We start from the raw sequence: 13304 nt of genomic DNA, 5'->3' as shown, positions 1-13304 counted from the left end.
CAAAGTGCACGTGTCGCGTTGCGATATTCGATAATTGCAGTGCAACATAATAAACATCATGTACTATGTTATGTTATGCAAATGACATTTCATGCGACAAATTATGTAAATTAAAATATATTTAAATATATATGGTTTGATAATTTATTTCCAAAGTGTTTCTTCCCCCATTCAATTGAATAATTATCGCATTTGCAGCCACACTCTGACATCGATAAACAGGAGTCGTGTGTGTTGCTATCGCACCCCAAATTTGTAATCGACTTAGCATGCTTCGTTCGACGGGCAGACAAAAAAGTAGCCCCCTCCGCAAAAAAAAGACACATTTCAGCAGTCTCTCAAATTATTTCAAATGTGAAGGCACATTTATTTTTCGTTTTTGTATTATTATTGTTTGCCTGCGAACGTGTCTTCTGGCTGGATGGTGAAAACGTGTTCGCACTCTAATACTAAAACGTCTGCCCAGTTTGCAAAACGAACGAAAACGAAAAAACCGAAACGTTGTCTTATCACATTCAATAACTTTTGGCCCTAACCGCATTAGCGAAAAAAATTCACTCACCAAACAGAGAAACGCACACACACACACACATACAGCAGCAGAGACATAAGCGCGCGTGCGAGAGGCGGCGGCCTAGCAGCCAAGCAAGGAGCACAAGCAGTAGCGGCAGAATTTGGCATTGGCCAAAATTCGTTTGCTCGTCAGCACCGGCAAAATTGAGTGGGTAAGTGTTGCTGTTGTTGTTTTCGTTTTCGTTCTTGTTGTTGCTGTGCGATTTGTTGAGTTTTGCTACTGGCTGGAAAAGGATGCCCGTTACTTTTGTCACTCACACACACACGCTTGCATGCGAGAGAGTGTAGTGTATGTGCTTGCTGGTGTGTGTGTGTATTTTGCACATGGAGTGCGAAGACGACGCGCAGTCAACGCAAAAAGGAGACGTGCGCAAATATGCGTCTGCCAGAGTGCGCAAAAATGCGTGTGCATGCCACTGCATGTCCGTGTGCGTGTATGCGTGAATGTTTGTGTGTGTGAGTGTGTTTTGCTTGTTGTTTATTTACATCAAGTGATGCCTAAATTACTGCATGCAAAATTGCATCATTTGATATGTGATATGCCAACTTCCTGAATAACAATCACAATTCCCTGTTGTTGCACGCAGATTGCCGACTCAGCGAGCAAGGCTTGTGAGAAAAAAACGAAGATCAGCTAGCGATAAAAATCAAGACACACATCTGGCAAAGGGACGAGACAACCGACAGCGATGTCGCAGCATGGCGTGACTGAGGCGCTGGCCGCCGAACTGGCCAAGGCGGTGGACTTGATACTGCATCCGATGACCCTGCAACAGGCACGACTCGAGGCACACATGGCCTGCGAACGGTTCAAGGACGAGTCACCGATGTGCGCCCAGGTGGGACTCTACTTGGCTAACTCGGCGACACAATACAATCAGCAGGTGCGTCACTTTGGCCTCCAGCTGATCGAGTATACCATTAAATTCAAATGGAATTGCATCACACACGAGGAGAAGGTGTACATCAAGGACAATGCGATGAAGATGCTCAACTCGGGCGTTGGTCCCGCCGAGGATCGCACACTAATGCATTTAAAGGACGCCCTCTCGCGCATCATTGTCGAGATGATCAAGCGCGAGTGGCCCCAACAGTGGAGCGATTTGTTGCCCGAACTCTCGCTCGCCTGCAACGCTGGCGAGGCACAAACCGAGCTCGTTCTCATGGTCTTTCTGCGTCTCGTCGAGGATGTGGCGCTGTTGCAGACCATCGAATCGAATCAGCGACGCAAGGATATGTACCAGGCGCTGAACAACAACATGAACGATATCTTTGAGTTCTTTTTGCGACTGATCGAACAGCATGTGACGGCATTTCGTGAGACCACAAGACTGGGCAACTTTCAGCAGGCGAACGCACACAGTCGGGTCGTCGAGATGGTGCTGCTGACGATGAGCGGATTCGTCGAGTGGGTCAGCATACAACACATCATGTCCAGCAATGGCAAACTGATGCATTTCCTCTGCATACTCCTCAACGACAAAGCATTCCAGTGCAATGCCGCCGAGTGTCTCGGCCAGATCACCAATCGCAAGGGCCAAACGAAGGAGCGCAAGCCACTGCTGCATCTGTACGGCGAGGAGCCGCTGCGCTACATTTACACCGCCAGTCAAATGCAACCGGATCTGAGCAGCGCTCAGTCGATCGAGCAACAGCACACGTTCCTCAAGAAGCTCCTCCAGATGCTCAATGGCCTGGTGCAGCAGCTGGTCGCACTCTGGGGCAAGGAGGAGGGCATCCAGCGACCGGCGCACCTTGAGATAATGTTTGAGTGCCTGCTGCTGCTCGTGCAGCATCCGTCGCTGAGTGTCGCACACGGAGCGGCGCTCAATTGGCAGCTGCTGCTGAAGCACGAGGGCTGCTCCAAGGACTACCTGATGGTCAACTACATTCCCAAGCTGATCCACACGATTGCGCCGCGAATCGTGAAGCTGCCATATCCGCAACAGCAACAACAACAGCAGCTGGGCACCACCGATTACTACATACAGCTGGAGTACGACAGCGAGGAGGAGTTTGCCGTCTATTTCTTTCGCTGTCGCACCGACTTCCTCGAGATCTTTCGCCAGGCGACGCTCGTCCAGCCGCTGGTCACCTACGGCTACTGCGAACAGTGGCTGCAGTCGCGTCTGCGCCTCACACAAGCCTCGCCCGACAACGGCAACTGCAGCGTCCATGATCCCATGTACCTGGAGTGGGATGCGCTTGTCTGTGTGCTCGATGGCGTCCTCAGTCGCATCCTTTTGGTGTCGGAGCGTCCGTCGGTGGCGAATGGTCTGAGGCTGCTCGGCGATTGCCTCAAACTGGAGACACAGAATCCCCTCATCTATTCCATACTGTTGTCCTGCATCTCGGCGCTGTTCGTCTTCCTCAGCATGTCCTCCTGCCAGCTGACCTCCAACAACTGCGTTGCCATGAGCGGAGTGGCGCTCCTTCCGCGCGTCCTCGACAAGATCTTTCGCGCTCTGGTGCTGAAGCCACCCAACGAACAGGAGCGTGTGCAGCTCAAGGCGGCCAAGAATTTGCGACGTCATGCGGCTTCGTTGCTCGTCAAGCTGGCGCACAAATATCCGCTGTTGCTGCTCCCGGTGTTCGAGCAGATCAACACGCACGTCGAGTGCTTGCTCAAGGATCCCGCTTCGGGTGCGCAGCTGGATCGCTTGATGCGCACCACGCTCCAGGAGGCTCTCATCCTCATTTCGAACCACTTTGGGGACTTCGAGCGTCAGACGCTCTTCATCGAGCACATCGTGCAGCAGAAGCGCAACGAGTGGCTGCACTTTGGGGACGCCTTCAAGTCGCCGCTTCAGTTCATGCACTACATTGGACTGGACAAACCCCCCGTGCTGAACATCGAGAGTGATCCATCTGTGGCGCATCGCATGCGCATCCTAGACGCTCTCCACGTTGTCCTCGGTGTGATCAAGCGCTGCACTTGGCCCGACGATCCGGATCGGGCGCAGCGAGGCGGCTTTGTCATCGGGTGCACCGATGTCGGTAATCCCATTTGCCGCAATCCCGCCACCAATCATGTGGTGCCGTTGCTCTCGCATGTACTCAGTCTGATGCGTGTGCTCAACGAACTGTTTCGCCCCGAAGCGTTGGCAGCGCTCTCCGACGGCTATCGGAATATCCACGGCATGCTCGAGCACGAGAAGAAGCTGCTGATGGCGATCTGTGCGGTGCCCGCCGACCCGCTGGACACCACCATCAAGACCGAGCCGACGGCCTTCGAGAAGATGCAATCGTTCATGTCGCTGGTCACCGAGGGCTGTTACCATCTGATGGGGAGCGCGGGTCCCTCGCTCGGTCGGGATCTGTACCAGCTGGTGGGACTGTCGGATGCCATTATCTCGAATGTGTTCAGCTGCGTGGACATCATACCCGACTATCGCCTGCGTCCGATCATTCGGGTCTTCTTCAAACCCTTCGTCTACTCGTGCCCGCCCAGCTTCTATGACTCGGTGCTGGTGCCGCTGTTCGCCCACCTCACCCCGTTGATGTGCGAGCGTCTGACGCGCCGTTGGCTCTACATCTCGGCGTTGTACGAGTCCGGGCAGCTGAACGGAGATGCCACCGACACCCAGGAGGTGCTCGAGGATCAGCTGAATCGCACCCTGACGCGTGAGTATCTCGATGTGCTGAAGATCGCGCTGGTCGGAGGTCAAATTGGCGCTGATCACGTGAGCGCCGCCGGCGGTGCCAATGTGGTGGCCATGGAGAACGAGGAGCATTCGATGGACAGTGCACCGCAGACGCGTGCCTCACAGACGGCTCTGCTCTCGGACATCATCTCGGATCTGGGCAGCAAGCTGCTGCGCCACGGACACATCAGTAACTACATACTGATGACGCTGCTGAAGGCGATCGCGTGGAACGATGGAATGTGCAGCATGAAGGCGGTGAACATTGCGGCGCCGGTGATGCGATTCCTCGCCGGGGAGCAGCTGATGGACGAGAACAAGGCGGTGAGCGCATTCACCGCAGTCCTGCAGGGGATGCAGGTGCATGGCCAGCACGAGGCAAATCAATCGGGACTGATCACGCTGGGCGTGCAGTTCTACGAGCTGCTGCGTCCCAAGTTCCCCATCCTGAGCGAGGTGCTCCAGCACATTCCCAGCGTCAACGCGGCGGACGTGCAGAAGTTCGACGAGAAGATCTCGGTGGCGCCGGTCAAGGGCAACAAGGTGGATCGGGCCAAGAAGGACATATTCAAGAAGCTAACCGCACAGCTGGTGGGACGCAGTGTGAATCAATTGTTTCGCCACGAAGTGCAGATTGCAAATTTACCGCCAATGCCGAAGCCAGCCGCAGCCGGTGGAGGAGCTGGCTCAAAGGACATCATGGACAGCAATCAGAACTCGCATCTGGGCAAGCTCTTTGGCAGCGAGAAGTGACATCGTCGAGGAGGCGGCGACAGAGGCGGAGCAGCGATCACGACTGAAGTTAAATTAATTGTTACACTAGTTAAACATGTTGCGACATGTGATTGAGCGAGTGTGAAAGACAGCACACGCGACCGAGCGAGCGAGAGAGAGAGAGGCAGCTATACACACACGATAGAGAGAGATAGAAAGGAAGAGGTTTCTAAAGGTAGCTTTAATATTCATTGCGCAGTTCCTTCAACAGTTTTAGGATCTACTTTCCACACACCCTTCTCTCTCTCCCCTCTTTAAAACTGTCTTTTGATCCTCCTCATTGTTATTTATTGATTCACACACACACACTCACAATTTCGTTGCGTATTTTTTGGTTTTTTGCACAAAATTTAAAATTCAGAAACCAAGGGAAAAGAAACACCGAAGCAAATCCAAGATTTAAATCGAATCAGTTATACATATACGATTATTATTATAATAATATTGTGCCGGAAAGGGAAAGAGAAGCGTAGAGAGGGAAAGAGAAAACCGTTATTTTAGCATATGAATATGAATGAATATGAAAATATCTATTCAACTCTTTTATTTTATTTTTTTTTTTGTTGTGTATATTGCATGAGAGAAAAGTTAAGAGATGTGGAACTACTCCCTATATGATAATATTGTATATTGTATTTATATATATATATATAAAGTGCATATATATCGTCGATATATGGATTTTGAAGCAACTTTGAAATGACGCTTAGAGTTTACAAATTAAGAAACTAGAGGCAGGACAGTTATTATTATATAATAAATGCATCTTGTATAAATGGACACAAACACACACACACACACACACACACACAGATTAAAATCGGGATAGAATTGCGGAATATATTTACAATATTCTTCACAACATGGAAATAATAAACAAAAAGAAAACAAATTGAAAGAAGAAATCACAAAACAAAGTTGAACACAAAAGTGCCGAAAAGAAAAAAGTACATTACATTTTTATTTATTTAAGATGCTAATTAATGGGCTACATTTTAATATATACGAAATAACATAATTTATATATAGTATAGTAATATATATAATTATATGTATATCAAGAGAAGAGAAGAGAAGAAAACAGAATGAGCCATTTAAAACGTGATTAGCGAGACAATTTGTTAAATGCCGAAGAAGAATCGCTTCAAAACCGAAAAACAAGAAAATGTTTCTCAACGCACAACAAAACATTAATTTGAATTAAGATCGTAAGCATTATTATTAGATATCGTCGTTAGCTGTAAGCGCCAATTAATTACATTTTTTATACTCGTACATTTGTAATATTTCCTACTCGAAGAAAACCACGTTCACTTTTAGCAATAATCGCAAATGAAAAATAAATTATAGATGTACTATGTATATACTATATATGTTATTACAACTCTCTCTAGTTCCCATTCAATCGATTGTCGCACAGATTGCTCCAGTCCGGAACGTGCTCATGCCGCAGATACGCCTCCTTCGATAGCGATCGCGACTGGATGAGATCGGTGGCACCGCAGAGAGCGCCGCCCAGCCAGGCTGTGAAGTTCTGCTTGCCGATGCTGTGGTAGAACTTGAACTGCAGCTCGCCGTGAAAGCGCTCCGCATAATACTTGTCGCTGGCCAGCAGCAGCTGCAGCTCAGACTTGAGCCGGGCCAACAGACCTTGGACCATGCTGCCGCCGCCAATCACAAAGATGCTCTCGATCAGCGCTCGGCGGACGTCGCGATTGCAGTCGAGGATCGCACGCAGCACCAGATGCGGCAAACTGTCACGTTCATTGCTCTGCTCGAAGAGCAGCTCGTAAACGCTCTCGCGCAGCGTTCCCGGTATCTGAATCACAGCGTCGTCGTCACAGATGGCATAAGCGACGCTGGGCGGCGGCTCGAGGGGTTCCTTGGCCTGCGCACGCTCCAGGCTCGTTACGAAGCAGGTGCGTATCTTGATGTCCTCCAGCACCGGCTCGGTGAGCAACGCCTCCTTGACGCCCGTTGCCAGCAGCTGTCGCTTGATTTCCGCATGCACTGCGCGACTGCCAAAGCTGTGATCCTTGAAGGCGGACATGATTTGCACCCCGCTGAACACGGGCATCACTGTCGTCTCGCTGTAGCCAATGTCCACGACGAGTCCCGTGTTCACCGCCAGCGTTGAGAGCGCTGTGAGATGCGACGGCACGAAGAGCACCGAGGAGACATCGAAGTGCATGAATAAGGCGCGAGCCAACGTCTCGCGTATCACAGTCTGGCCAAAGATGTTCTCCACCAGTACGAACTTGCGCTCCTTGGGACTGACGAGCAGATGTCTGAAATACCAACGAGATTAATTGGATCAACTGGAAGCGGAACGAAAAGGGAAACTCACTTGAAGAAAATCGTTTGCAGAAAGTCAACAAGCTGATCGTAGAGCTGATCCGTTTCCACATAATCAAAGAGCTGCTTCGTCTCTCCTGTCGTGGTGAGCACCAGCTCTGTGGGTATGATCAATCTTGGATACGCTTCCGCTGCAAAGCCCAGCCTAATGAAGACAACAACAAACCAAAATTGGAGTGATGATATCACCTTTGCATCGGAGCAGTGTACTCACTTTGTGTAGGCGTTGCCAATGTCCAGCACAATGGGTGGTTTCTCCTGCATTACGCTCTCATACAGCGGCATGATTGATGGACTGTTTTTACTTCACAAATTCGAATGTAAATAAATTAAATTGCAAACAACAAACGTAGCCGAAACATGCACTTATCGATAAATCACATATGTTTTGCTATTTTGCACATAGCAGCCATAGCGATAGGAACACAGAACTGCTACTCAACACTGCACAGCAGCAGAAAGCTCTTGCTCAACACCGCGGCGATATCGATAACATCACACAACTCTTGCTCAACACTGGAAATACAATATTCGCTTGTTTTTCTTCGCGTTTGTTATAAATATTATTTTAATTGCGGCAGTTGCAACTTTATTGTTATTCCCAAAAAAGTGCCGCAATGGAAACAATGAAGCGCACACTCAAAGAACTGGTAAGTAGTGCATAACAGCAAAAACAATCACATTTCAAACACTTTTGTAAACAGGCTAAAGCAGAGTCGGAACATGGTCAAGATAGCAAGCGTTCTAGCGCCAAAAAGCAGAAGAAGCATAAGCGAAAATCAAAATCTAAACGTGGCTACGACGATAGCGAATCGTCGAGTAGCAGTGCTAATGAAAAGAAACGCAAGAAGCAGCGCAAAAAGTCCAAGAAAAGAAGGAAACAAAGCAGCAGTAGCAGCTATGATAGCGACAGCGACACTGGCGATTCTTCGGATTGGGTAGAAGCGCCAGCTCCCAAGGACTCCAGCGACGATAGCAGCGATGAGAAGAGCAGTAAAAGGCACCACAAAAAGTCGAAAAAGCGAAAGACTAAAAAACGACGCAAGCAGAGCGAAAGTAGCACCGACGAGGAGCAAGAGAAAGAAAAGAAACCAGAGCTGGAGCAGAAAACCACACTGCAACGCGACAACTGGATGACGAACAACGATGCGCCGTTTTCGTTGAGAACATTCGAGAAGCAGCGCAAGGAGCCGCGTAAACCAAATGCAGAGCATCAACAGAACACTTACGATCCCGCCACGAGTCGCTACGAACTGAACCCCTATTGGCAGCGCAATGGCACCGGTCTGCCCGGTTTCCAGAAGCCCGCAAATGATGACGATCAACGTACAGAGCGACAGCATGAGGAGCAGCGTCGCAATACCGCGCCCAAGTGGCAAAAACCCGGAACAGCAGCAGCAGCAGTTGACGTACATAGAAAAGAGCAGGTTGAGCAGCAGGAGGAACAACAACAGGATGAGCAGCAGGAGCAGGAAGACGAGTTGCTGACAGATGAGCAGTTAAATGCACTTGCGGCGCGAGCTTTGAAGGCAGAACTGAAACAGAAAGTCGAGCTGGCAGCTCAATTGAATCAGCAATTGGCAAAGGCGCGCAAGTTGCGCGAAGAAGACGCAGCCAAGCCGAAGAGCAAGTCAAAGAACAGGGCAGAGGAGAAGCACGTTCTGCTCACCCGCAGCGATGCCAGCGGCAATGTGCGTCCCTTGTTGCAATCAAGCGCCTCTACTTCCACTTCAGCTTCCAATTCTAGTGGCAATCGGAAACAGAACAAAAAGAGGATGGAGACGCATGTGGATGGTGAACGTGTGCGCTACTTCGCAGACGATGATCGCTACGATATCAAGCAAATGGTGAGTTCTTTTTCCAACAACTTTATTGGTAATGCTAATGCTTAATGTCCTTTTTCTAGTTTGAACGTGAAAAGTATGCAACGGCTGCCGACTCCAATTTGGAGTACGCTGAAATGCTGGCCAAGCACAAGAATCCCAACGATGATCTAGAGGACATATTCAACGACAACGCTCGCAAGTCGCAGCCACAGGGGAAATCCGAGCAGCGCGAACTGCATCGTGCGGTGCATGAGCACGAGAAGCTGGCGGCTACCATGAGCAACTGTCAGCACTGTTTGGGATCGCGTAATATCGACAAGACGCTGAACATTGCGTTGGGAGATAAACTGTATTTGAAATTGCCCCGCTACGAGGGACTGCAGGAGGGTCATGCCTTGATCACACCATATCAGCACGTCGTCTGTGCCATGCAGTTGGACGAGGATGCGTGGCAGGAAGTACAGAGCATGCTCAAGACAATGGCACGCCTCTTTGCCGCCCAAGGAAAGGATGTCGTCTTTTTCGAGGTGGCCAACAAGCTGCATAAGCAGCAGCACATGACCATCCATTGTGTGCCTGTTGCGCAGGCGCAGGGAGAACTAGTGCCCTTCTACTTCAAGAAGGCGATACAGGAATCCGAGGAGGAATGGTCCACGAATCGACAGTTGATACCCGTTAAGAATCAACTGCTGCACAAAGCCATTCCCAAGGGATTGCCCTATGTCTGGGTCAACTTTGGCATTGGCTCGGGATTCGCTCACATTATCGAGGATCCGTCTCGCTTTCCACCCACTTTTGCTCTGGAAGTCATTGGTGGCATGCTCAATTTGAATCCAAATACCTGGCGAAGACCGCGTAAGGCGGTTTACTCTGATCGCAAGGTCAAGGAGTACGCTGATCTCTGGTCCAAACACGATGCCAGTAAAGAAGATCTGTGATAACAAGTACAAATGTGGAGCAACCTGTAGAATAAGTCTAAATTCTTGCAAACTTGAGGATGTCTCTTAAATACGTCTACTGGAAAGCGCAATCCAATAAAAGCAAAAAACATGAAAAAAACCATAGTTTAAATAGTTGAATTCAAATTTAAAAACGACGCGGTTTTAGAATGTGACCGCATCTAAATTTGAGCCGTAGAGCTAATATACCAAATAACTTGCCACCTGGTTACACTTCGTTTCGTTATATTGGTATATTTCCGAAACGGGACTAAAAAGGCGATTTATTTTAAAGTACGTGGTAAAAATATTGTTAAATGACTAAATAAACTGTATTACTTTATTTAAAATTAATATTTTAAAATACACAATTTTCGATAACTTATTCGATTATTAGTGGCATACAGCGCTGAACATTCGTTGCGCTAAGTGGCAACGCTTGGTGGACCACAATAAGCGCAGCCAACTTCGAGCGTCTTGTTCTTTTTTTCCGGTTGACTTTGACAAGAAAGGTAGTGCTCGCGTTCGTTGATGTGAATAATTTTTTTTTTTTTTACTTGAAATAATTATTGTTTATACAAAACAATAAATGAAAATGTGTGTGTCATAAAGTGCAAGAGTGAAAGCAGCAATTCAATTATTTGAAAATGGCCACATGAGCAAATTCATGCTGCAAATGCGATATTCGCGAACGTTGTTGTGCCTTGTTTTGCATGTGTGTGCGAGCGAGCGTGCGTGTACGTCTGTGTGTGTGGTTCAGAGCGTGCTTGTGTATATGAGTGTGTGTGTGTAGTTTTGCGAATAGCAACGTGTTTTAGCAATCACTTAACTGATAAACTGTTCTCTCTCTTCTATGCACAGATGCCAGGTGTCACAGTGAAGGATATTGACCAGCATGCCGTTACCAAGGCGGTCGCAGTTTTCCTTAAGAAGTGAGTTCACAACACTGGTTGACCAGTTAAAGACATAACCTCACAATTCGCATGTTTGTTTATTTGTGTTTTTAGGACTGGCAAATTGAAGGTGCCCGACCAGATGGACATCATCAAGACCGCCAAATTCAAGGAGCTGGCACCTTACGATCCCGACTGGTTCTATGTGCGTTGCGCTTCGATTCTGCGTCACTTGTACCATCGCAGTCCCGCTGGCGTCGGCTCCATCACCAAGATCTACGGCGGACGCAAGCGCAACGGTGTCCACCCATCGCACTTCTGCCGTGCCGCCGATGGCGCTGCCCGCAAGGCTCTGCAGGCCTTGGAACACGCTCGCCTGGTCGAGAAGCACCCCGAGGGTGGCCGCAAATTGAGCTCGATTGGACAGCGTGATTTGGATCGCATTGCCAACCAGATTGTCGCTAAGCAGCGTGATGCCGCCAAGCAGACGGGCCCTATTGTTATTTCCAAGTAAAATAAAAATGTGTGTGTCTGGACAGCACTGCGAACTCTAAAAACAACAACAACAAACATCGTATTTTTTAGACTTCTACTGTAAGCATTTTTTGTTTCCACACGCAAGAGATGAAAGAATAATTAAAAAACCCAACCACAATCACAAAAAGTCTACAAAAACAAGCGTAAATACATCAAGCATTTTATTTTCCTTGAATGATGCAACAGCCAACAAAGAATTAACCAACCAGCAATCACTTGTGGATGAGTTATAAAATGAATGCCAGCAAAAGGAGTTCTACTAACGACCACGAGAGCACCAAGTTTGTATAGGAAATTCGCATGTGGATCTTGATTTGACTACTGCTGGAATCTTAAGTTCAATTGTTAAACTTTGATATAAGATCCAGATACTTAAAGGATGAGAAATCATTTGGTAACATTTAGAGAACAATTTCAGGCCTATAATGTGTGTAATTGTTTGCTTAGAAAGCCAACTAGATATATGTATGGTTATAGTTATTACTATAATAGAAAAGAGCAGCTAACTATTTATATTCATGGCTTACAGAAGTGTGAACAAACGGAATTCTAAACGTGAAGCTATAGATTTCTAAAATTGGGTATTAACTATGGATCTCGGTCCGCATAAATTATATATGACCATAATATATTTGCGATCCGTCTGCTTGTAAAGAGTTAAAAGTGTTCTTATCTCGAGGGTCAATGTCATGAATCTGTTGAAGTTTACTCAAAATAATGAAGTAATTATTAATCACAACATAAATTCACTATCCTAGAAAAAGTTTTATCAACATAAAGCCTGTTTTTAGTGTTAGTGTGAAATACAATTAAAATGTAATAAGACGAAGGTTGAAATCAACCTTAAATTCATTCTGTACCGATACATTTATATGATTGACAGCGGAGCTTACGAGTTAGCAGGAACTTTTAATTACTATGTAAAAATAGCATACAGTTTTTGGTTCCAATTCACTTAAATATGCAGCACAAATAAATTCAAAGCTCCTCAACATGATCACGCCGTCTATTGGGCGAGGTATCTTAAGTCGAGCAGTCAGCTGTTTTCTGTCTCGTCTACCACCGTTTCTTTCTCACTCTTATTTATGCTATCTTGCTCGCAATCAAATCTCATACAAACAATTCTGTTCTAATCGGATTTATTTAATAGTAAACATCTAGAGTGGTTTACGAATGTTTTTGTTGTTATAGACTTAGGACTAGTTTGTAGTATTTTAAATAGTTTACATTTAAACTACTGGCCAATGAAATATGGGCCATCGAAGGGGGAGGAGGAGAAGCAGCTGCACTTGGGAATGCAGGCTGCTGTCAAACTCTGTCCAGGGCCTCGACCATGACGATGCTGTTGCCGCGTATCACGACCATGCCAATGCTGTTCTTGGTATTATCCTTGCACTCCTCCACGGTGTCGTCGAGCACTACGTTCATGAAGGGATCGAATCCGCGCAAAATGCCGGTGACTGCGCGGCCGCCATTCAATTTGAGCATCATACGCTTGTCCATGTACCTGCAATTCACATCAAGTATTAATCAATTCTTACACGCAGCACTTGATAAGTACTTACTTTTTCAGCTCTGGTGGATGTGCTTTCGACATTTTGTGCAAATTTTTATTAAGTCCAAGAAAGACAATCCAAGCCAAAATACAATGCGGCAGCGGTGAAGAGAGAGAGAGTGACCGCGTTTGCTAAACGTTTACCCAGTGTTGCAAAATACGTGCGATATTAATATACCGAAATACCAGCAATACCCCATAATAATCGA

General features: G+C 47.3%; 5 protein-coding genes across 5 annotated transcripts; 3 read left to right on the top strand and 2 right to left on the bottom strand.

The window, feature by feature from the left end:
• Positions 1 to 288: 288 nt before the first annotated feature.
• Positions 289 to 7284, top strand: LOC133849537 (exportin-5). Its single transcript, XM_062285689.1, has 2 exons — positions 289 to 725; positions 1161 to 7284. Exon 2 carries the CDS (start codon positions 1263 to 1265, stop codon positions 4968 to 4970), a length of 3708 nt encoding a protein of 1235 aa, XP_062141673.1. The 5' UTR covers positions 289 to 725; positions 1161 to 1262; the 3' UTR covers positions 4971 to 7284.
• On the bottom strand, positions 5923 to 7705 carry LOC133849546 (actin-related protein 10). Its single transcript, XM_062285703.1, has 3 exons — positions 7561 to 7705; positions 7339 to 7491; positions 5923 to 7279 (listed from the first exon to the last, which is right to left on the bottom strand). The coding sequence occupies exons 1-3, from the start codon at positions 7629 to 7631 to the stop codon at positions 6382 to 6384; spliced, it is 1122 nt and encodes a 373-aa protein (XP_062141687.1). The 5' UTR covers positions 7632 to 7705; the 3' UTR covers positions 5923 to 6381.
• A 131-nt stretch (positions 7706 to 7836) lies between these two features.
• On the top strand, positions 7837 to 10232 carry LOC133849540 (CWF19-like protein 2 homolog). Its single transcript, XM_062285695.1, has 3 exons — positions 7837 to 7996; positions 8051 to 9193; positions 9253 to 10232. Exons 1-3 carry the CDS (start codon positions 7964 to 7966, stop codon positions 10108 to 10110), a joined length of 2034 nt encoding a protein of 677 aa, XP_062141679.1. The 5' UTR covers positions 7837 to 7963; the 3' UTR covers positions 10111 to 10232.
• A 307-nt stretch (positions 10233 to 10539) lies between these two features.
• On the top strand, positions 10540 to 11688 carry LOC133849548 (small ribosomal subunit protein eS19A). Its single transcript, XM_062285706.1, has 3 exons — positions 10540 to 10622; positions 10972 to 11042; positions 11118 to 11688. The coding sequence occupies exons 2-3, from the start codon at positions 10972 to 10974 to the stop codon at positions 11515 to 11517; spliced, it is 471 nt and encodes a 156-aa protein (XP_062141690.1). The 5' UTR covers positions 10540 to 10622; the 3' UTR covers positions 11518 to 11688.
• A 974-nt stretch (positions 11689 to 12662) lies between these two features.
• Positions 12663 to 13258, bottom strand: LOC133849549 (probable small nuclear ribonucleoprotein G). The gene is made up of 2 exons (XM_062285707.1): positions 13106 to 13258; positions 12663 to 13047 (listed from the first exon to the last, which is right to left on the bottom strand). Exons 1-2 carry the CDS (start codon positions 13135 to 13137, stop codon positions 12849 to 12851), a joined length of 231 nt encoding a protein of 76 aa, XP_062141691.1. The 5' UTR covers positions 13138 to 13258; the 3' UTR covers positions 12663 to 12848.
• Positions 13259 to 13304: the final 46 nt, after the last annotated feature.

The sequence above is a fragment of the Drosophila sulfurigaster genome, chromosome X, assembly GCF_023558435.1.
Source record: "Drosophila sulfurigaster albostrigata strain 15112-1811.04 chromosome X, ASM2355843v2, whole genome shotgun sequence".
In the NCBI taxonomy this organism is placed as follows: domain Eukaryota; kingdom Metazoa; phylum Arthropoda; class Insecta; order Diptera; family Drosophilidae; genus Drosophila; species Drosophila sulfurigaster.
This window is presented reverse-complemented; position numbering and strand designations above follow the sequence as displayed.

Excerpts from the sequence above, each read along its gene's own strand:
- LOC133849537 (XM_062285689.1), top strand. The coding sequence starts at position 1,263 with ATGTCGCAGCATGGCGTGACTGAGGCGCTGGCCGCCGAACTGGCCAAG.
- LOC133849546 (XM_062285703.1), bottom strand. The coding sequence starts at position 7,631 with ATGCCGCTGTATGAGAGCGTAATGCAGGAGAAACCACCCATTGTGCTG. Across the intron at positions 7,492-7,560 it reads ATTGGCAACGCCTACACAAA|GCTGGGCTTTGCAGCGGAAG; the intron begins GTGAGTACACTG and ends TGTCTTCATTAG. Across the intron at positions 7,280-7,338 it reads CTGCAAACGATTTTCTTCAA|ACATCTGCTCGTCAGTCCCA; the intron begins GTGAGTTTCCCT and ends TTGGTATTTCAG.
- LOC133849540 (XM_062285695.1), top strand. The coding sequence starts at position 7,964 with ATGGAAACAATGAAGCGCACACTCAAAGAACTG. Across the intron at positions 7,997-8,050 it reads AGCGCACACTCAAAGAACTG|GCTAAAGCAGAGTCGGAACA; the intron begins GTAAGTAGTGCA and ends TTTTGTAAACAG. Across the intron at positions 9,194-9,252 it reads GCTACGATATCAAGCAAATG|TTTGAACGTGAAAAGTATGC; the intron begins GTGAGTTCTTTT and ends TCCTTTTTCTAG.
- LOC133849548 (XM_062285706.1), top strand. The coding sequence starts at position 10,972 with ATGCCAGGTGTCACAGTGAAGGATATTGACCAGCATGCCGTTACCAAG. Across the intron at positions 11,043-11,117 it reads GTCGCAGTTTTCCTTAAGAA|GACTGGCAAATTGAAGGTGC; the intron begins GTGAGTTCACAA and ends TTGTGTTTTTAG.
- LOC133849549 (XM_062285707.1), bottom strand. The coding sequence starts at position 13,137 with ATGTCGAAAGCACATCCACCAGAGCTGAAAAA. Across the intron at positions 13,048-13,105 it reads CATCCACCAGAGCTGAAAAA|GTACATGGACAAGCGTATGA; the intron begins GTAAGTACTTAT and ends TGTGAATTGCAG.